Source organism: Aristolochia californica, unplaced genomic scaffold (assembly GCF_029961685.1).
Source record: "Aristolochia californica isolate CCGP_79_NKW_82.1479 unplaced genomic scaffold, dmAriCali1.0.hap1 SCAF_2, whole genome shotgun sequence".
In the NCBI taxonomy this organism is placed as follows: Eukaryota; Viridiplantae; Streptophyta; class Magnoliopsida; order Piperales; family Aristolochiaceae; genus Aristolochia; species Aristolochia californica.
Genome location: NW_027181881.1, coordinates 48904529 through 48926100, shown reverse-complemented (window position 1 = coordinate 48926100; position 21572 = coordinate 48904529). Strand labels below are relative to the sequence as shown.

General features: G+C 36.0%; 3 protein-coding genes across 5 annotated transcripts; all 3 read right to left on the bottom strand.

The window, feature by feature from the left end:
- Window positions 1–342: 342 nt before the first annotated feature.
- On the bottom strand, window positions 343–5885 carry LOC137956724 (receptor homology region, transmembrane domain- and RING domain-containing protein 2-like). Its single transcript, XM_068804317.1, has 5 exons — window positions 5683–5885; window positions 5257–5526; window positions 3534–3764; window positions 2313–2717; window positions 343–1330 (listed from the first exon to the last, which is right to left on the bottom strand). Exons 2-5 carry the CDS (start codon window positions 5417–5419, stop codon window positions 756–758), a joined length of 1374 nt encoding a protein of 457 aa, XP_068660418.1. The 5' UTR covers window positions 5420–5526; window positions 5683–5885; the 3' UTR covers window positions 343–755.
- Window positions 5886–7245: 1360 nt separating this feature from the next.
- LOC137956338 (short-chain dehydrogenase TIC 32, chloroplastic-like) lies at window positions 7246–12772 on the bottom strand. 2 transcript variants are annotated; one of them, XM_068803794.1, is made up of 7 exons: window positions 12590–12772; window positions 12188–12419; window positions 11861–12094; window positions 11689–11767; window positions 11364–11445; window positions 10575–10660; window positions 7246–7594 (listed from the first exon to the last, which is right to left on the bottom strand). In XM_068803794.1, exons 1-7 carry the CDS (start codon window positions 12702–12704, stop codon window positions 7415–7417), a joined length of 1008 nt encoding a protein of 335 aa, XP_068659895.1. In that variant the 5' UTR covers window positions 12705–12772; the 3' UTR covers window positions 7246–7414. The 2 variants fall into 2 exon arrangements, with proteins under 2 accessions (XP_068659895.1, XP_068659896.1); XM_068803795.1 differs by having other exon boundaries at window positions 10611–10660.
- A 3608-nt stretch (window positions 12773–16380) lies between these two features.
- LOC137955684 (short-chain dehydrogenase TIC 32 A, chloroplastic-like) lies at window positions 16381–19121 on the bottom strand. Of its 2 annotated transcripts, none has more exons than XM_068802746.1 (8): window positions 18793–19121; window positions 17996–18227; window positions 17843–17922; window positions 17588–17745; window positions 17406–17480; window positions 17112–17193; window positions 16934–16980; window positions 16381–16717 (listed from the first exon to the last, which is right to left on the bottom strand). In XM_068802746.1, exons 1-8 carry the CDS (start codon window positions 18905–18907, stop codon window positions 16541–16543), a joined length of 966 nt encoding a protein of 321 aa, XP_068658847.1. In that variant the 5' UTR covers window positions 18908–19121; the 3' UTR covers window positions 16381–16540. The 2 variants fall into 2 exon arrangements, with proteins under 2 accessions (XP_068658847.1, XP_068658846.1); XM_068802745.1 differs by having other exon boundaries at window positions 17406–17484; window positions 17592–17745.
- Between the last annotated feature and the right edge of the window lie 2451 nt (window positions 19122–21572).

The following is a 21572-nucleotide window of genomic DNA, read 5'->3' as shown; positions in this document are numbered from 1 at the left end:
GTATTAGAGATATAATAGAATAGTAATATGTTTATTTGCATCAACATAAAAGCATTTACTATCACTTTATCTGATAAAGAAGGATGATAGTCATAGGAGACATGGTTTAACCAAAGAGAAAAACGAAGAACTACCAACTACACCCTTTTAGCAAAGAGGACAGATTACAGAACCCAGCACCAGTATTCAGCAACATGTAGTAGTGCTTTCTCTCATACTCTTAAACATTTCCTCAATTGAATATCAATCAAGAGCAGTGATACATTCCCTCTTCTGAATGCTTGGAAGCCTATAATTAAAGAGATTTACATAGCAGGCAGTGTCCACAGTATATCCCAGAACTTAAAGCAAATGTTACTGATAAAATTAATAAATATACATAATATACAATCTACGTTTCAATTCAAACTCAATACCGGAGCTCAACTAGGTCCAAAGAAACTGTTAACTAATAGTTCTCAGTTGAATAGTAGATCACCAAGCACTGAGACAAGACATAGCTAGTTTGACAAGAATACATTAGTACTCTTAAGAGAGTGATGGGTCAACATCATAATGCAGCAGCACCCACTCCCGGAGAACTTTGTATCAACCAAAGGAGACTTCTTTGCAATCAGTGACACGAAACATGCACAACCACTTAACCCAGCTTTTACAGATGTGGACATCACTGTGAAAGCCTGCATATGCCTGAACCTCTATTTGACTCTCATCACTTCACCATTCAAAGTACAAAGCAAACTTCCCAGTGAACATTAACATCCTGGCAGGGATTGAGCAGAAGCAAAAGGGGACATGCTTCCTGCTGACTCATTACAATGCCTCAAGAATGTCTGCCGGCTGGAGGACCCCACAAAAGAGTGGGATCCATGACTTGATGATGGAATATAAGGGGGGAGCTGATATCTAGAATTGAAAGGTGATAAGAAAGAAGGAAGGCCTAGTGAGTGGGGAGAGACAAGGTGAGATGTGTTTGACCTTTGTGATGACATGCGTCTTAAATCAACTGAACTCCTAGCACTTACAGCAGGAGAATTGGTGTAAGAACGTATAGACTGCTGGACAAATGGTGTACTGGAAAGAGAATGGAGACGGGAGTTTGACTGTGACCGATATGATGCAGAGCCTATTTGAATGGCAGAAGATGCTGGTAACGGTGAATGGAAAGATGAAGCAACAGAAGAAGAAGGGGATGAGGGACCAGAGGAAAGTAATGGAGTGAACTCCGATGCAGGTAGCTGACCAGAGCTTATCCTTGCGTCCCGCTTGCACATAGGGCAGAAAGTTCTCCATGACGTAAGCCAGGAATCAACGCATGCAGCATGAAATTCTGAGCAAAACCCAAATGGAATAAATAACATGGATAAATAAGAGAGTTCATCACAGAAGTGATATCCACAAAAAACACACGATTCTTTAAGAAATTGATAGTCCCAAACACATCAAGTGATAAAAAGAGACCACTGCTATATGGTCAAGTATGTCCCAAGTATGTGTCTTTCTTCAAATGAATAATTATGTACATTGAAGAGGCAGAGGCTGGACTTGAGGCCATCCAAATCTTGGTGACAATCAAGATTTCTGTCTGACAAGTCATGGTAATTTACAAGATTGCCATTTTACATTATGCTTACAACAAGCTACTATAACCATTTATCATTCACAAGTAAAAAAACTTAAATAGAAATCAACATAAGTATGCTACAAACTATAGGGTCTCAGGTGGTCAAAATTTCAGGTAGTTCATTTTTTTTGAAAAAACAAAAAAAAATTAGATAGTATACTGATAAGGTGGAAGAATGTGAAAACCAAAACATAAAAGGGGAAAGGATTTTAGGCCATCATAACTGACTATATCAGAAATTAGTGTATCAAACTTACACGTACAGTTAAGTAATCCTTTTATTCTGATATATACCAAAGTATTAACATTATGAAACAATTGTTTTGGTCGAATATGATAAAAACTTTTCCGATTGAGAGATTTTGCATGTTAAGTTGAATGATCTTCATAAAAACATCATAAAAACACAGGAAAATTGCAAAATGATTTCTAATCGGTTATCACAATGGTTGGTTTCCCCTAGCTCTCTCTTCCTCCCACTCTATGAGTCTATAGTTAGCCCAATTGCTTTGTTTGAACATGAAAATCAACAACCCATTTCACAAAAAGTTCTGTCTGAGTTCCTACATATAGAGATATATCTTCATCCAAAGTAACCATTCTCAACAATAGTGCACATCATGGTTAAGTTAATGATTGCATGTATAACACGTGTGTGTAAATATGCTCAGCTGATAAGAGATCTTACTGTGGTGGCAAGGCAGAACTCTCAGCTTCTCCCCAACACTGTAGTCTTCAAGGCATATAGCACATGTTGTAGAAGTACAATTATCTTCCACAGGGGAGGTGAATATAACACTTGGCATAGCTTTAACCAACCGTCTGCTCATACCATGGAATTCCTGGCCATGAGGAACCCGTGGCCTTTCTCTCCTTATCCTGTGTCTTCGAACAAAGAAACAAGTAGCCAGCACAGCAGACATGGCAAGCAAGGATATGAAGGAAATGGCCATTATGGACCATGCTGAATTCTCAAAAGTTGGGATAATCCAAAATTCTATGTCTGGGAAGCCGACATATTTTTTCAGTGTTTCTCCAGAAGACTTAGAGACAAAAACAGCATGTATCTTGATTCCCTTTCCATTTCCTGCCACTGAAGTTCACATGACAGGTAAGAATCTGACAGCAAACGCAACTAAGCACCGCATAAGAAACTTACTGACTTTTTTTTCTGAAATGTAGAAACTTACTGACTTCAACATGTCCAGGAAAAAAATCATTTAAAATTCAATCTCTAGAAGCACAAATCATGGCAGAAATCTCATATCTCACTAGAATTCCAATTAGGTAATTTTAACCTACTTTTCTGCTGGTTCTCCACACAGAAAACTACTAAAAAATGGAAAAAATAAATATTATCGACAGTTTTTAGAACACGTGGAGAAAATTCCCGTCTTTCTTACCAATGATTAGGCAAGTTCAGTCTCCGTAGAGTTTTCTATACTTCTTTGTTTTTTTTTCAAATTAAAAGTGTCAGCACTTCACTAGCTTTTTGCATTCCATTCTACTGTTGATGATCTTGGGTGTATTAAAAAATTGGAAATGTCTTGATTAAATCTTATGCAATTTGAATAGTTATTTGAAGTGCAGCAGAGAAAGTCTGTATCTAGATCCTTCTAGAAAATGAAGATAAAACCAAAAAATAGAGGTCCTTAAGGTGTAACTTATATGCTCATTCAAAGATCCTTTAATTGCCACAATTAGAAGACACTTATCATAGTATGCATCATGTGTAATTCTTTTATAATATCATCTATAGAGAAAACAATGCAGACTATTGATATATATTTTAATTCTATATGAATGTCAAATGAAAAAGAATGTCACATCTCTTCTGACATGGAGAGTGTATTTGGAGAACAACATATTTGTAGCTACAACAGATAAGCAGAGAAAACTCTAATATTACTTGCGACCAAAATGCCATCATCTTCATTATCGTACACAATAGCCGCTTTAAATCCAGCAATTTGTGCTCTTCGTACTTTGTCTTCAAAAGGGCATGCTCCTCTAATAATCAGTACAAATGAAGAATTTGACCCTCCACCAGCAACAACTTTATTTGTCAATGGCGAGCAAGCATCAAGAGGCTTGGCCAAATGTAATACCCCGCAAATGCCAGATCCCTTGATAGATTGAGCTGCCAACACATAAATACGAAAAATTAACATAAAAATAAAGCATATGAATCAAACACTCCTTTAAAAAAATCCCCCCCTAAAATCTGCAGTAAGTAGAAAAAATGAATTTGAACTGCTATCATTGACACAGAGAAAGAAGAAGAGATCTTCAGAATTCAGAATCACACACTAAAGCAACAGATTAAAATTTTCTGTATCTTTCAGTACAGATTCTCAGAGTAAACAACTTTACCAGTTTGTGATATGAAAGATAGGCTTGTAAGAAAGGAAACTAAAGCTTTGGTTGCAAAAAATGAGTTATACAATTGCTTAACAGCCACATGAGTTGTGTCAAGGAAAAAAAAATTGCGCAAAAAGTCCAAATAGTCGATAACAACTAAGAACATACCAGGCTAACAAGCTCTGACAGCCAAAAAGCACAACAAGTTTTGGGAGATTGGATAAAGGTAATCTAGGCTCTGCCTAAAAGTTTATACAGCTGATATAAGACCTCATTCAAATTTTGCATGAGAAGATGGAACTATGGCTGTTCTAGTAACACGCTGAAGATAAAAGCTAAAACAGAACTTCTAAAGGGAAAATTCAATTATACAACAATTTTCTCTGAGCAAAAGAGGAAGGTTCCATTGCTCTCTGTTCTTCGTTCCTGAATTTTCTCAGAAGGTGCTACATAGGTTGTTGGGTATTAAGGTCCTATATCTACTCATATGTGGAAAATCAGAAAATTCATCTCTTACATAAGTCATTTTTTAAAAGCCTCGTAGCAGATCCAACTGGTAAAATCTTCCCCCATAGATATCTTAATATCAGGTCAAGAGATGGCATATGTTTACTCTTGGAAGGGTACCAGATATTTCGGGTACCATGGGTATGTGCTTAGTGTTAGTAACCTTGAACTTTTGTGAGGTTCTCAATTCCCATCTCTCTTTAGGTTGAGTTGAATAGAGGTAAGATTATTGACCTAGTTTGTACACCCATATACATATAAACTGCATAGTAGATGCAGACTACATTAAAAAACTAAATGATGATTATTGCTAGGGAGATCAAACAAAACAAAAAAGTGCCACTTGGCAATTATTTGTGGTCGGCAATGGAACACCAACTCTGCTATTGCAAATGTTTCTGAAAATTTGAATCAAGTTGCACATTCCTAAACTCTTGTTTCAAAAGAAATGTAAATCAATCGTTTAAGTTTTCCAAAAACAACCACATCAAATTGATCAATCAATAACTATAAGGCAGGACACTCAAAAATTTCAACAGAATAAAAATCATCGGTCTATGTAAGTAAATTTCTACAATATTGTTAATTGCTTAGCGAGAAAAAAAAAAAATCTTTCTTCTTTATTCAGATAAAAGTTAAAAAAAAAAAAAACAGATCTGGAGAAAGTGCTAACTATTTCGTGTTTGCTTATTTAGTCATTCCCTTCTATGATAAGCATAAGAAAAAGAAAAAAACGAGAAAAGAAAAAGAAATAGTTGTGTTACCGAAGTTGGCTTCAATGTCACTGAACGACAAGGACACATTCCTCCCAATCACAACCACGTTTGCCGTCGCCTCATCCGCCATTTGAAAAATAAAACCACAAAAAAAGAGGAGAAGACCGAAAGGACTCCTTCCAGGCCTTCTAAACACACTATTCCATGCCATAACCCCCACAGATGCCTTCAACTCCAATTTCCAGCCTTTCCTAATTTCCCCTATTCAGCTTCCTCAATTCTCTTTCAAGCTGACTAGAACCCCCTAGTGCCCAAAACCTGGAAACAACTCAGATCACTCCAACAACCAATCAGCATAACCGAGAACATTTTCCAAATAGCCATTTAATTACCCACCAAAGCGCCGCAGAAGAATCGAGAAAAAAGGTAAGAAAACCCTGTACACCAACAACCAAAAAAAACAAAAACTGATACCTAAATCACACGGGGAATGAATATTTTGTTGTTGAAGAAGACCGCAGGAAGAAACGAAGGAGACCCGGAATCCTCACGATGGGTCGTCCGGATCAAAACGTCGGCTTCCATATCTCTAAACATCAGATTTTTTTCTTTTTTCTTTATGTTCTATAAACAATCCAAAGAGGAGCTGAATTTTGGGCTCGTATATATCCCCAACCCCTCCGCCCCGCTCTCCACCGCCACGACACCGCAAAAATCGACTTGAAATTATCTAATTTAACTATATGAATAATACAACACGATCGTACGAAAAGCCATAATCTATAAAATATGATCATCATTGGCCCCCATGACAACTGGGTAAGTAAGGCTTTTGTCGCATTAAAGTATTTTCAGAAGAGTACTGACCAAATTACTCCATCGTCAACCCCTAGATAGAAGTAGAATTACAAGGAAATCTAAACCGATAAATAAGTAGAAGCCACGGTCGCAGCCCAACAATCTTAGCCGTTGGGCTTTTTTTTGTCTTTCTCTTAAGAGCCAAAATACCCTATTGCTTGGAGCAACCTGGAAAGTCCGTTATCTTAAAGGAGAGAGATCTGGATTTAAATGCTTATTTAAGCTTAAAGAGGAGACTACGAGTCCCAATGTCCACGGGCTGTCCATTTCCAAGGGTATCAAGAGAATATGCTATATATATAGGCATTATATATAAATATATATATTACATTATTTACATAAGTTCAATTTTTTCCTTTATTAAAAAATTCTACTACTTACAAAAAAATCATTTACTCTATAAGTATATTAACAACAATGTGACTATGTGGGTTGATCAAATACGAAAAGTCATTTGGTGCATCATTCGATCATGGTCAAAGACTATCTCAACCGTTTGATCAACGGATATCTCGGTCATACGATTATGATTGGACGATAGAAATAGCCGTTTTGTATGTTTTGCACTAAATATTTTTTTTGTATCAGAGTCGTGTGTCTTTTATCATTAAATAAAAATAAAGGATTAATACGAATATTTAACCTGAATGTATGAGATAATAACTAAATTTAGAACTAAATAAATTAAAATCTTCAAAATTAATGATTAATTTATAAATCAAGTGTGGTTTGTTTATTTATAAGAGATAACTCTTATTATATTTAATTTTAAGTTTTTTACTTACAAGATATGGTAGCACCTCACTTATATGGATTTAGGTTTATATTGTTTTCTTGAAATATTTTTATATGCTTATAGACTTATAGGATAAAAGAAGAAATAACTTATAATTTAAAAACATTTTATTGAGATAAGTTATTTCAAGTATTTATATATATATATAAAAATACTATTTAAAGTTTAGTGGGACATTTAATAATTTTTACTTGTAGATACATAATTAAATATTGTTTGAATTTGATTGCATTAGTCTTATTGTATGCATTGATGCCTGAAAATTTTAAGGACACACAACAAGATGTTTGGAAAAAAATCACTTTAGTGGCACTGAATGGACAATACTTAAAAATCTATACCTAAAGCCTTGCTTATTAATGTTTATCATTATCAATAATATTTGGAAACCTTAATCATAATTAGGAATTTAATACTATTATACACAACCCTTATTACATAGTGAAGCAACCCCTTGGCTAGTTATAAGTTGGTTGTTGAATCAAATGTAAAATAAAGTTGTCTAGTGAACTTGCTACATCTGCTTCATTGCATTATTGAGAATCAAAGATCTTAAATTGGCTTCATAATATTTCCAATAAGCTCTTGGCTGAAGTCCCAAAGCCTCTTGCTAAGTTTCTCATCACTTGCATACTTGGAGGCAGATATTTCATTACAATCAGCAGCATAGTATTTTCCACTAATACCTTTTAGCTTAGGATGCAGTGCTATATAACAAATAGTCGATGCACCCTGCAAAAAGTAGATTAAGAATATTTTATAAAAATGAAAAATAAGTTTTGAAAGTAAAAACAAAAATTTGCAAAATTTCCTTGCTAGTAACTTTTGATTGTGTAATTATGATGTAAAAGGCTAATAGAAAAATCATTGAATGCAAACTCTGAAAAGGTATACCTAACTTTTCACAATAATTGCCAAAATATTAAGGCTATGAAAAATAATTATCTTTGAATGAAAAAATAAACCTCCAATTGTAGTTGAAAGTTTAAATATCGCTTTTGGGTTTGTTCTTCAACAGTATGCGCCGTTTCTCTTGTCATATGAGGCATGGAAGGAATTAGTGTGACTTTTTCAAATTGTAATTATATATATTGGTTTTAAGATCCACACTATGCTAATTTTGATGACAAAAAACACTCAAGTTACCAATAATATGCATTAAGCACATTAGTTCACAAAACTCTCGTTCTGGCAGCATATCCAATCGATTGGCTAAGGTCCATACAAAAAGGGAAGTAAACAACTCTTAACCAGAAGACACATTATCCAATAAACTCAACAACTCCTTTTGACGGAACAATAGTCATTTTTTTTCCAAATAGGCAGCTCAAAAGTTGCAAGAAGAGTAAAACGGGGAAACGAAGTTGACTACTTAGAAAGAAATCAACCACATAAATCAGAAAATTGAAGAGTTGAAGTGCCAAAGGTCGAAAAAGTTGAGTCCATGCACAAAAGTTAAGCACGACAATGAATAAAATGAAACTCTCAAATAGAAATATAAAACAAGTCAAAAATATTGTAAAAATGGAGTAAAAAGAGTTGACCTTTGTGGAAGGAATCGACCCCTTGCATGATAGAGAGAGAAAGAGAGTCAAGTACAAAGAAACTTAGAGTTTTGAAGGTAAAAAAAGAGTTGATCCCATCAAAGGAGCAACCCCTTAGCATAAAAGTTGACCCCTTTATAAAGATAGAGGAGAAAAAGCAGTCAACTATTGATAACAAATAGCTTTGAAAGAAAAAAAAGTCTATTAAATACTGCATGGAACAAACCTAGAGGGAGAGGGGAATAGGTTTGTTAACTTTTGTTCTTACTTTTAACTCCTTTTGCTTAATTCCTATATGTGTATTTGGCCTTTTAATTAATATAAAGTGCACAACCAATTTTATAATTTATATTCATGCATAGTGACCAAAGCACACTCGGAAGCCATTAAGCACAAAGTATACACAAGAATTTTAGGCCATTCACTATCCTTTTATGGATGCTAGTCTAGCCCCAAAGAGCTTTTAGCACCTCGAGGCTCCACTAAGCTCGGGTTGTCCTGTAACATTTACAATAAATTGGCTTAAAGACCAACTGCAATGCTACCTACACAAGGATTTATCCACTCGATTACAATAACCAATTTACATTTAGTGCACATTCACTTAAATTTATAACAACTAACTAGGCATACTAACCTAGATTCACAAAGGAATTTTTCAGCAGCTCACTAGACGGATTTTCAACTGCTTACTTGACACACTAACTTAGACCCATAGGGATTTTCAACAACTCACTCGCACACCAACATAGACCCACACATGAATTTTCAACACTGCCTGTTTATGCAAGGACTTGTGCCTCATGCAGTAATAAACAAAAAATTCCAACTTCTAAGCCTCAACCACAACAACTTTTCTCGAATACTTTAGGGTGAGGATGGCCTTGCATACTCAATACTCGAATGGAATTGCAAGGATTAGTTGTTTAGAATATAGCCCAATGTGGATAACCTTTCAATATCCAGATTTTAACAATTCCAAATATAAACAAATAGGTACACTAATCCTATATGCCCACTCAATGTAATCAACGACTCTAAATAGTACTTAACAACTTGATCTGAAAATATGGGCAACTCAAAGTAAACCTTAAAGATTTGATTTCAAAATGTAGGCTCAAAGTAAATTTAGAACTAGCCTCAAATTTAGGAATGTATGTATACAAAACAACTCAATCGATTGATTTCAAAGAATAACCCATAAGTAATAATATGAACTTTAGTAAATGATTTAGAACTATACTAGTACAAATTTATTGTACTCGACCAAGTATTGTTGACATATCTCAAAGTATAAATATGTAAATACTTAGAATTTAAATTTTATCCCAAAATTTTAATACTTTGCAAAAATCCTTTGAAATGTCCCAATAAAGTGGTTGAAGCAAGTTTGGATACCTCGGGGTAATATAAACATAAGGGGTTACTATTCACAATTTTGAGTATAATTTTTAATTATTTGTTAATTAATTTTAAAATTATAGTTTTACCCATAAAGATATCATAAGTCCAACTAAATCCTCTTATTAATCTCTTAAAAACTACAAATTTCTTTAGTAGTTAGTGTATAAGAACATCAATTAATGTGATAGTATTCTATTGCCAAAGAATAACATGCTTAAATCTAGTTAGATGAAGAGGTGATAAACTCCATTTAGCCAATTGGGTGCCTCCGTCTAATGTCCAACACTTGAACAACATCATATAGTAAAGTGACATTTTGCTAGCTCATGGTCTAAAATCTAATATCATTACTATTTTATCTATTAGACAAATTTTAAGTACAAATACAAAACTCCTCCAAGACACAACATCATTATGATAGTTCAATGATCATACATTTATCAGAAATTATAACTAAAATATTAGTTCAATAAATGTATTAAGTGGTGCATCTAAGCAAAAATGCTTATATCTTCAAGATTAGTTTTATGAAAATCCAGGAAACCTTGAGAGAAGTTCATCAATGACATGTGAACATAAAGTAGCTCCTAGATTGTAAAATGTATCGTGACCCAAACATAGAATGCATCTCTAAAAGTGAAACAATAGCTCATTCACGAGTAATCATCAAGTAAAGCTTTAGACTCTTAAAAATAAAGAGGTTACTTCAAAGTAGTTTATCCTTTGGAAAGATAAATGTAGGATGATTGGATATACTAACAAACCTCAAAACTGGACCAAGCGTGGGTTACATTTGTTACCTGAGCCACATTTTTGAGAATAGGCTTTATGAAGAACATTACTGTAGAATCTGCAAAGCATAGGATTATTTACTTTTTGCTCATAATTTTGTTGATGTATAGAAAAGTGACACATGCCTTATGTACATCATTATTACTACTAAAGTATATCAAATCCTAATTTCTACATAATTTATCCAAATCAAAGATTAGGCAAAATACATAAAACTTAAACTGCTTACGTTTTGAGTAGAAATCTTCAAATTGTGCTTAAAATCTGTCTATTCTTTTTGCAACCTCTCTTCAATAGCATGTCCTTTATCTTTCCAAGTGAGGTTAAGGGTTTTCAAAGAATTCATTTGATATTCTTAACCTCGACTTACATAGAGTAACAAAACCCATTAAATTTCCCTACGTTCACTTCTCAATCAAAATAGTCATTTTGTTAAAAAAATTACTGGAGACGAAATGGCTAAATTTTTTAGTACAAAATAATCTTCTCGACTGAATTAAACAAATAAAATACAAACTTATAAAGAAGATAAGAAAATAAATATCTTTTGCATCCTAATTGTTTGCTGTAAACTTGCATTATTTGAATATAGGGAATCGAACAAAATGAAGATAACTTTGACCCTACCATCACATGGACATCACCCTAACTTGAATAGAGGACAAGTTTGGCCTTATACAAGTAAGAGCAAACATTATCTTATTCCTATCATACAAAAAATAGTAATTGAGTTTGTTATTTCTATAGATATAGTCACTTACCAAAATAGGTATTATTTCGAAGGATATTTGTGGGAATGATTCCTGGATGCAGAGAGTTAATTGTCACATTGCATGCTTCTTCCTGTTTGGGGAGAAAAACGAGTAAATCAAAATTTTAAGACCGAGGCTGCATCCAAAAAAGTGGTGCCCATATCATCAACATATATCACATATCGAGGGATACGGGATTGATCGAGTTCGAGACAGACTCCAACTCAAACTGTAATTCTTATCTTTACAATCGGGTATAACGTATCTGATTCCAGGAGCATCAATACATGAATACAACCTCACAGATAGTGCATGAAAACTATGATCATCTTACCTTTAAAAGCTTAGAGAGCTCGCTTGCATGCAGCAGGATTGCAAGCTTGGACCGAATATAAGCACCATACCTGTGATAGCTGTAAGAGAAAATAATCAGCATTTTATAGAAAAGCACAATATACTAGACAAATTGTGTCACAGTGTGGGAAGAATTAAGGAACAGAAGATACTTAGATGGGTCGTTTATCTTATCAAGTTCCATGGTGGAGCTCAGTGCAAATCTGTGAGCAATAGAAGACACATTCACTATTCTGCCTTCCACTCCAGTTTCTTTGGCCGTTGATTTCAGCTTGTCCAGAAGCAGATTTGTAAGTAAGAAGTGGCCGAGGTAATTAGTGGCAAACTGCAGCTCCACACCATCATCAGAAAGTTGGAAGGGGCAGCCAAAGATCCCTGCATTATTTCTGCGAAGAAGAAGACACCATGAAGTGGATAAAGAAATGTTCTCATTTCTCATGAAAATCCGATCAGTTTCTGGATTTGCGAGTGACACTCACATAAGGATGTTCAAAGGAAGGTTGGCCCCGTAGAAGGAGCGAGCAAAGGAGATGATGGAGTTAATGGAGCTAAGGTCCATCTCCATCAAATGGAGCTTCGCAGTTGGATTCTCTTTGAGAAGGCTTTCTTTCACTTGCCGGCCTTTCTCCGTGCATCTTGCTGTCATTACCACTGTTACCCCTCGTAGAGCCAGAACTCTCACTGTTTCTTTGCCGATTCCACTGGTAGTGCCTACATCAATCATCCACATATCAGTGGTTCTTGATCATGATTTTTTGCATCGTTAAATACAAAATAGAAAGAGAAAATTCATTTAGAGCAATCCGGAAGAATAAATTCAAACGAAATTAAGTTTCGTTTCAGCCCAATATTGAAACAGTAAAAGAGTCTAGAGAACTCACCAGTGACTATTGCAGTCAAATGACTTCCATCTATCCCCTCGGTAACCAGCTCCGCCGTGGAGAACGAGGCGAAACCAGGGAAACCCAACTCCCGGAGCCAGCTCTGGAGCCCCATTGTCAAATGTTAGTTTGCTGCTGCTGCTATAGGCTGGTATACAGGAAAACAAACATTCACCTTGGCAGCTCGGGGCAATCAATGGAGAGGAAATGCACTTCGGTTTTCGGTAGTTGGGAGCCATTCAATTTTCTCATTGGGTTCTTCTTCCCATCAGCCAAACTGGATCATCCTTTTGTTGTTAATTCTGAGTTTCTCGATTAACAGAAACAAAAATAAATGTTTCTCCAATCTCATCATTTTAAACAACTCAGAAACTGGAATCAGTTCCCTTGACAACTCTTCATTAACCATAAAGGGCTGATTTTAGACGTGATCTTTTATGTGCTGCTATGATCAGAATCTGTAATCTCAGGAAGCTCTTCTCATTTTGGTTGTTAAGCTTGTTAATAAGGTCCTGTCTGAACTCCAGAATCTCTGTACCAATTCCTTAAACCCGTGCCTCATCCCGCATTGAAGGCGAGCTTCCTTTCTGGTATCATCTCTCATGATAGGATAAATTGCTACCCAGCAAGTTGTTGACGGACTGCACAAGAAACCAAAGTTATTTAATGCCGGAAACAGTAACCAGCAATGAGCCATCTGCATGCTTGATTGCAACAGGCTTACAATTTTTTATCTGGTAGATGTAAAAAACCTAATAACCACTTAGATAACAAAACCTGAATTGAGTTTCTTAAAAACAAATCCCCTTGATTTCAATCACTCTTAAATGTTGTTTCAAATTTTTTTGCCTTGTTCACATACAATGAGGTAAATTTGTACAATATTCTGAATATTTTTAAGGGCACCATGAAAAGAAAACTGGTTTCTGTACATAAAGGCTACCTTAAAGCTTGTACAACTTTAACTAGACCATTATATGACTTTGAAGCTTAGGAAAAGGTATGTTTGTCTTTTAGATTCAATTATATGACTTTTTAAAATAAAAATAATTCTTAAAAGACAAGGCTCTTCTCTTTTCTCTTTGAACACCCTTTGTGTTGTGTTAGGGTCTGTTCGAAATCCTTAGAAAATAAAAGAAAATTAGAATTTGATCATTATTATTCTGAAAATCAGTTAGTTGCAAATGAGATAATGATTAAATTATTATTTTTATTAACTATTTTTTTAGAATAATACTGATCGAATTTTCATTTTTTTTATTTTCCTTATGGTTCCAAACAGACCCTTAGGGAGGGATGAAAATCCTCAAAGAGGAGGACACCTATTTCCCCCCTCTATCTTGCATTCATTGGAAAAGAAACGGAGAGAAGGTGCATCCTCCACAATAAAATATGGTCAGTTAATATGGAAACCTAACTATCAAGGGGTAAATCCCCAACTCAAGTTCTTATACTAAGTTGTGGATCATATTACCATTAATGTGAGACTATTTTGAACAAATGAAATGCTCAGCAAAGTCTTACACTTCATTAACATGTAGCATGTTTGTAACCTTCCACTGAGAACAATCATATAATGCGAGTTAAACTTGCAATAGGAAATTAATCAAAGTCACTTAATTCTTCCAAAGAATAGGGAAAGTTGCAGTTTTGTGTTAACATGTTGCTTATCATGGTAAAGTATTATAGAACTCTTTGTGTCTACCTGAACAAAAGGAGACTGGTATTGAATTCGATAAAATTTGATTTACCCAAATTTTCTCATTAGAAAAGTTATACTAGAAAGTCATTTTGGAAGCCCAAATAAAACTTATTTTACATTCATGAGAGAAATCCTTTTATGTTTCTTGTTTTCGAAAGTCATCACTAAAATTTGCTGCAATCTTGTTTGGAGTTCTATATACAATGATATATCTTAATGTTTCCTCAGAAATATATAAAAGATGAAACATTAAAACTCTAAAACAAAAAAATCTGACACGTGGCAGCATTTGGGTCAATATTTCTTGATGACCCCAGCATTAATTCAACCCCTGAGCCCTCCATACGTAGAGGACTCGTGGAGGATCAACCTTTCAGAGCTTCATGGTTTACGAGAAAATGAGTAGAACGTTCACCTGAAACTTCCGGCCACCGGATCAGACCGAAGAGGCAGAACTCACCGGCAACTTCAGCTGTCAAGTGGGTTGGATCAGTACTGTCGGTCTCCTGTTCCGATGTTGGCGATGATGCGAAACTGCATGACCAGAAGGAACCTAACCTGCAAACCCTCTCCAGAGCTCCATTCTCCGAGCGCTTTCCATCTGTTAGTTGTTCTTGGTATCGTATGCAAGCTTTAGGTGGATATATTTCGTTTTCTAAGGGAATTAAGGGACGGGACGTCCAAGTCCACTGCCGTGTTAACTTGCAATTAATGGCGGCAACTGCTTTTAAATGTTACATGATTGCATGGTTTTGATTTGCACCTCTATACGTAACTGTCATGGGAAAAGTAGCTTGGGTTTGTCACGGTTACTTGAACTGGAGAAAGGATTACCGGCAGGCAAATGTCACCTACTTACAATTGATATAAGACCCCACTATAAGTGTCAGATCAGGTGGCTCAGCAAACAGTCAATCATCTGGTGATGCCATTGGTGGAGCTCCCAAATCCAAGTATTCCATCGTCACTGTTGCGGAAGATGGCACCGAAAACTTCACTGCCATCTATGATGCCATTGATGCAGCTCCCTTTCTTTCGGAAAAGTACTGGAGCATTCTCGTAAAAGCCGGAATATAGGATGAGGTCGTTCGGTACCCTCAGAGAAACAGCAGAGAAGTTCCTGCCATTGGCTATTAGCTACCTTCTTCAAGGCACATCAGAAAAACCTTCTTCTTATATACTTGAAAGTTGCCAAAATTTTCAGCCTCCATACAGAATCTCTAGATTATGTGTCCTTAGAAACATCCTATGGAATGCAAAAGGAGACTCGGAATAAAACGGGTTAATTTAGCTGGCTACCAGGAGAAAACAGGTTGTTGTTGTTTTTTTTTCCGCCGGCTTCCTCTGATGATGGTCATCTAATTATAAATTAGAAGATAACCTTGCAAAGAAATATGGAGAAATAATCACACCCGAAATGGAAACTGAACATAATCACTACCCCTGATTTCGTATATGAAAACGGCAAACTGCATGTTTTAATTCGCGCCAAGCGAACTGGATTTCAGCAAAAAATTATCACTTCTCTCTGGATTACTGTTACTTTGTGATCATCATATTCGCTGTGACTACTTCCACGGATGATTTTTGGGTATGCCATTGGAATTCTGGTAAAACGTCTCTTGTTGCTTCGGCTTCTTCTGCTATTTCATGTTTTACATTAGTCGGCTGAAAACCTCATAAATTACGACAGCCAGATTATTTCTTTAGATCATATTAAAATCAGATACCCAGCACTCAGCAGACGGCAAGGAAGCTTCTACTTTTCAAATCCGATAGGATTCATCCAAGCCACAGCTACCAAGTGTATTTCCTTCAGTAACAGTAGAAGAGTGTGAGAGATGTTTCATAGGGACCAAAAAGCGAGAAAGTGAGAAGAAAAATCAAGATAGATGATTGAGAAAGGAAAAGAGGGGATCCACAAGGAGTTACAGAGAGCAAGCAACCAATAGAGAGAGAATTGTAGACATTCGTTTGGCGAGAAAAATGAAGTCGGTACTAGCTAACTGAGTCAATAATCCAGATACCCACTTCTAAAAAAAATTAAAATTTGAAGAACTCGGTATCTGTGGTTCACTTAAGGGCTACAGTAGTCAGTCAAACAAAATAGTTAAAAAGTTTTGGTTATTTTATAATAAAAAAAAACTTTACTGAACACAAAAAAAGGGAATTTTCATTAAGCACAAATAGCTGATTGTAAAAGTGATTTTCTGTCTATTTCTTATAGCTTGCTTGGACGCAGGAGGTTCTTATTTTGGTTGTTTAAGTTTTTCCAGTATGTCCTGACTGAGCTCCCACAATTTCTTCCCCAAGTTCAGGTCTCTTGCTTGATTGGAAGGAGTAGTTTGGTTGCAGTTGGCGAAGTATTTCCCACTGACGCCTTCCATGTCAGGATGGAGTGCTACGTAACAAGTTGTCGATGCTCCCTGCATCAGACACAAATTTGATTTATTACATGTTTCGTGCAAATTACTAGAATCTTGCAATCATTTGATTGATGAAGGCGCCGTAGCAGACCCTCCCATTAGTCATTTCATATCAGACTCAATCAGCTTTTAAATTTCTACTGCCAAAAACTGAAATAGTATTGGGTCTATATAACAACTACGACAAGTGTCTCTGTGATTTTCTGAATGGCATACCTGCGGCACATTTTTTAGAAAAGGCTTCAACAAAGAAAACGGAATGGCTGCAGAAGAAGAAGATCATGTGAGATGGCTCTCGACTGAAACAAGCTCTTACCTTACAAGTTATGATCAACGACGGAAAAAGAGAATAGAAACCTGCGCATTCCTTGTAACTCTACAAGCAGCAGCTCACCTCTGTAATTCATATGCCGACTGATATTGGTGGGAATTACTCCTGGGTGAAGAGAGTTGGCAGTGACATTCGACCCTTCATCCTGTTCAGGGCAAACTAATGGTTAAAACGGTAGAAGAGCTTCTGAGAAAACGCTTGTAGCTAGGTGGAGAGGGCCATTGATCTGGAGACAACCATTCGCTGAAGGGAAAGCAACTTATTCCCTGATAAGGCGGCTGGGATATCTATTGCAGGGGATGAACCTAGGTCTGTGGGTGCCTATCAAAATGAAAATTGTCCAGCGTGAAGTTTCACCTGCAAGCGCTTGGCGAGTTCATTTGCATGTAGTATGTTTGCGAGCTTGGATCGAGCATAAGCATCATAGGGCTTGTAGCTGCAGGATCAGAAAATTGGCAGAGATCCGTTCGATAAAGTTTCTGGGGAAGGCCAAAAGAAGAAGATCAAATGAATAGCAAATTTCTGGGCAGATAAAGAAGATACTTGGATGGGTCGTTCAACTTATGGAAGTCCATAGCGGAGCTGTCTGCATATCTATGAGCAATGGACGATACGTTCACTATTCGTCCTTCAACCCCCGTTAACTTGGCAGTTGATTTCAGTTTGTCCAGTAGCAGATTTGTCAGTAAAAAATGCCCTGTATTTCAGAAGATATGGAGTAAAAAAAAAATGGGAGCTCATCATAAAACTCTTGATAATCAGGAAACTAAGTTTTACTCTCTTGATAATCTTACCGAGGTGATTCGTAGCGAATTGCAGCTCTATTCCATCTTTAGAGAGCTGGAAGGGGCAAGCCATTATCCCTGCATTGTTGCTGCGGAGCAAAAACAAGCAATGGGAAATCGTGCAGTCTTTTTGTTTTTGTAGAGGGAAGCAGAAGAACTTACACTAGGATGTTCAGGGGCCGGTTGGAGCTGTTGAAGGCCCGAGCGAAGGAGATGACGGAACTGATAGAGCTGACGTCCATCTCCATCGCTTGGAGCTTCGCGCTTGGGTTCTCTTTCAGGAGACTTTCCTTCACTCGCAGAGCGCTCTCTATGTTTCTTCCCGGGATTATCACTTCGGCCCCCCGCAGAGCCAACACCCTGGCTGTCTCTCTTCCAATTCCACTCGTTCCCCCTATGATTTAACCGATATGGAAACGTATCGGTCAGTTCCGCGAAATGTACAATTCGGCAAATGAGAATCGGATTTAAGCCTTCATTTCATCATCCATTCTGATTACCTAAAATTTATTCTATTACCAACTCTTTCAACAAGGGATAAAAATCAGTAAATAAAAAATTAAAATTATTAAGCATATAATTAAAATATTTTAATTAGATATTATTAAATCATATCTTCTTGAGAGATTTCTGCTACATTTACATATAAAAAAAGAAAAAAAGATTATAAATTAAAACTTTTAATTTTGAAAAGAAAAAAAATGAACGACCGGGGCATTGTTTTTCCACGGCCCTATCCAAGTTTCTGTTTGGCTGGCAATGAGTAATTGGCCCCATTTCCACCACGTGGCAGCATTTGGGTCATACAAACGCTATTTATAGGATGATGGTCCCCACCAAAGAACATTTACGAAGATCACAACCGTCCATCTATTAAAACGACGTCTTCATCTTCCCCCTCCCCGAAACGAACAGGGATTTATTCCGGCCACCGGAAGAAGAAAAGTGAGGGAACTTACCGGTGACGATCGCCGTCAAGTGGGTCGCATCAATCCCCTCCGTCACCTCCTCCGCCGTAGACCACGTCCCAAACCCAGAACGACCCGAACCTCCGAACCAACTCCAGAGCCCCATTCTTCCACTCCCCCACTTTCCCCGTCTCCTATCTCCCTTCTGTATCGTCTGCAACTCCGGGTGGATGAATTTTTATTTATAAACGGAAAGAAGATGGTGAAGACATTAGACAAGGCGGACCTCCACGTCCACTACTCTCGCAATCAATGGCTGAAGCCTGAAGCTGCTTTTAGTCCGCCCCGTGATCGCCTGCTTTTAAAATCATGATAAGTACTGTTTCTGTTTTCTGAGTGCGCATGGCTTGAAGAGAGTGTCATCATTATAAAGTGGGCTTGGGAGTTCTGATAGGATAGGAATGGGCGCCGCCATGGACTTCTGGGCTGTCTATGTGTGGCGACAAGTCCAGTTGGTGGGACTGCATCAACAAAATGTTCCCGGTGGCAGCCTTTGTGGGGTTCCCGCACAATAATACATACATCTTTCGATGGATAAGGTCTAGGCAACGACCCACAACACTCTGGCCCACTTTTAGCCTTAGAAAAAAAGGGTTTTGGAAGACATCGCCCCATGATTATCTGCTTAGTTTATAATTATTTAATTTAAATATAGTATAAATTTAAATTTTTACCTGATTATATATTTTTACATTAAGGTTAATATTATGATATTATTTTTATAAGCCACCTCATTCAAATCTTATTTAGTTTAAATATAGTAAATTATTCTTTTTAATATATTTAATTATAAAAAAAATATTATTGTAGGTTTAACAATGAGTCTTCCTTTCTTGATTTAATAATAACAATTGAATAACAAAAATATAAGGTTACTTTAAAAGAGGAAGCTCGCAACAAGGAAAAAGTCAAGACTACAGGTCGCGGCAGCAAGATGGGCTAAAGTGGGTGTTGAGATGGGTTGGATTTCTAACCTACCAATTAGCTCCATTGGAAAGGGCCCAACTACTGAATCCCATGGAATTTGAAATGCTCATAGTCGGGCACCCGAGATGATTAACCACCTATCTAGGGGTGGCACCAAGCCAAATCTGTTTGTGAACCCTTGGAGCTCGGCTCAATTGTTTTTTGGCTCATTTCAATTTTTAAGGCTTATTAAGTATAACAAACTAAACTTGAGATTTTCCCAACTTGGCTTGTTAGTTCGTGAACCGACTCGTTATCATAATTTTTTTATGAAAATACTCTTTACTCTAATTGCTCTCGTCAATTTCCTCTTTAGTTGGTTGATAATTGTTCTTATTTACCTCAAACCTCAAAGATTATTGATCGTTCAACCCTTTTGGATCCCTCAACATCTAATGTTGTTATTTGCCAATAGAATAAATATTATTTATTAAGGTGTTTCCTCTTTCTTTTAGGTTTATTAAGCTAATTATTATATATTAATATGCTCAATTACAAAATCTTAAATTCTTCTATGATAACTTGCAGTTTAGTTGTACTAAGTTCATCACAATATTCTCTTTATTAATTTTTATAATTTTGCTAATTTTTTTAATTTTAAATATTAGTCGGAGCTCGAATCCCACTCGAGGTCAAGTTCAAAGTAAGTTAAAATTTTGGGCACAAACTCGAACATATACAGGCTCAAACTTGGCTCAGCTCAATGCCACCCTTACCCCTATAGGTTTAAGGATAATCATTTTTACTCTGTTTTACTATCAGGGTATTCAAAGCACTCATTTATGCTATGGTGTTAAATAAATTAGAGAAAACTTTACTATCAACCAATTTGCCCCTTAGATAAGAGATTGAATGAAAATGGGACAATATTTACTCGAATATAAGTAAACCTAATATTATTATTATTGCTTATTCCTAACCCTAGTTATGTGTAGGGATGTGAACAATCAATTTAAGTAGACAAAAATGTAATGATCATTATTGAGTCTATAGCATGTGTATGTCCACTTATTTTTTTAGGGCCTCCACATAAATGGGACATGAGGTGACAGCCTATCTTGCCTTAGACATTTATTTTTTATGTGAGTTTTTCTCTATAATTCTTATATATGATGGAGTAGGTTCGGAGGTCCATTGCAAACTTAGTCAAAATTACAATTTTTTGCTTTTCCAATTAATTATCATTAAGATTTTGTAAACTCTAACCGAAGCATTGATTCGAGTCAAGGTTGCTAGTTGTGCTGAGGCTCTAATAATGTAATTAAGGGAAAATCAATCAGGTTTAACCACCAAAGATTGCACTCACAATTTGGTAGTGCAATGACATTTATTTCTTCATTGCATACATTCAATTGAGTCCAACAAGATATTCCCAACGAACTATATTAATTGAACGTGTAATGGTATCCTCGAGGGAAAGTGATCCATAATAGTTGAATTGTTGTCACATGTAACTATTAGAAGTTGCTTTAATTGACAAGTTGAAATTATATTTCAGTTACATTAGTTTTCTTTCTCGATTTCTTCTTTCCCTAAGTGCTTGTTTTGAACCCACATAAAATAAAATAAAATAAATTTCCTCTAATGAAAATGATGAAATTTGGGGATAAAAATAAAAAGAAATAGAAGATTGAGATAAATTTGTAGTCATCCAAATTTTAAAATATTAATTTATTTTTTCCATGTATAACCAAATAAGAGAAACTATATTTTTATTTTATTTTCTCTTTCATTTTCCACGAACATCCAAACAAGATAAAAAAAACTATTTTCTTTTCTCTTATCTATATTCCAAACATAGGTTA

Excerpts from the sequence above, each read along its gene's own strand:
- LOC137956724 (XM_068804317.1), bottom strand. The coding sequence starts at position 5,419 with ATGGCATGGAATAGTGTGTTTAGAAGGCCTGGAAGGAGTCCTTTCGGT. Across the intron at positions 2,718-3,533 it reads TGATGGCATTTTGGTCGCAA|TGGCAGGAAATGGAAAGGGA; the intron begins GTAATATTAGAG and ends TGTGAACTTCAG. Across the intron at positions 1,331-2,312 it reads AGTTCTGCCTTGCCACCACA|AATTTCATGCTGCATGCGTT; the intron begins GTAAGATCTCTT and ends GGTTTTGCTCAG.
- LOC137956338 (XM_068803794.1), bottom strand. The coding sequence starts at position 12,704 with ATGGGGCTCCAGAGCTGGCTCCGGGAGTTGGGTTTCCCTGGTTTCGCC. Across the intron at positions 11,768-11,860 it reads AAGATAAACGACCCATCTAA|CTATCACAGGTATGGTGCTT; the intron begins GTATCTTCTGTT and ends TTTCTCTTACAG. Across the intron at positions 7,595-10,574 it reads ACGCTTGGTCCAGTTTTGAG|GGTGCATCGACTATTTGTTA; the intron begins GTTTGTTAGTAT and ends TACTTTTTGCAG.
- LOC137955684 (XM_068802746.1), bottom strand. The coding sequence starts at position 18,907 with ATGGGGCTCTGGAGTTGGTTCGGAGGTTCGGGTCGTTCTGGGTTTGGG. Across the intron at positions 16,981-17,111 it reads TCGGCATATGAATTACAGAG|CCATTCCGTTTTCTTTGTTG; the intron begins GTGAGCTGCTGC and ends CTTCTTCTGCAG. Across the intron at positions 16,718-16,933 it reads TTCTAAAAAATGTGCCGCAG|GGAGCATCGACAACTTGTTA; the intron begins GTATGCCATTCA and ends TGTCTGATGCAG.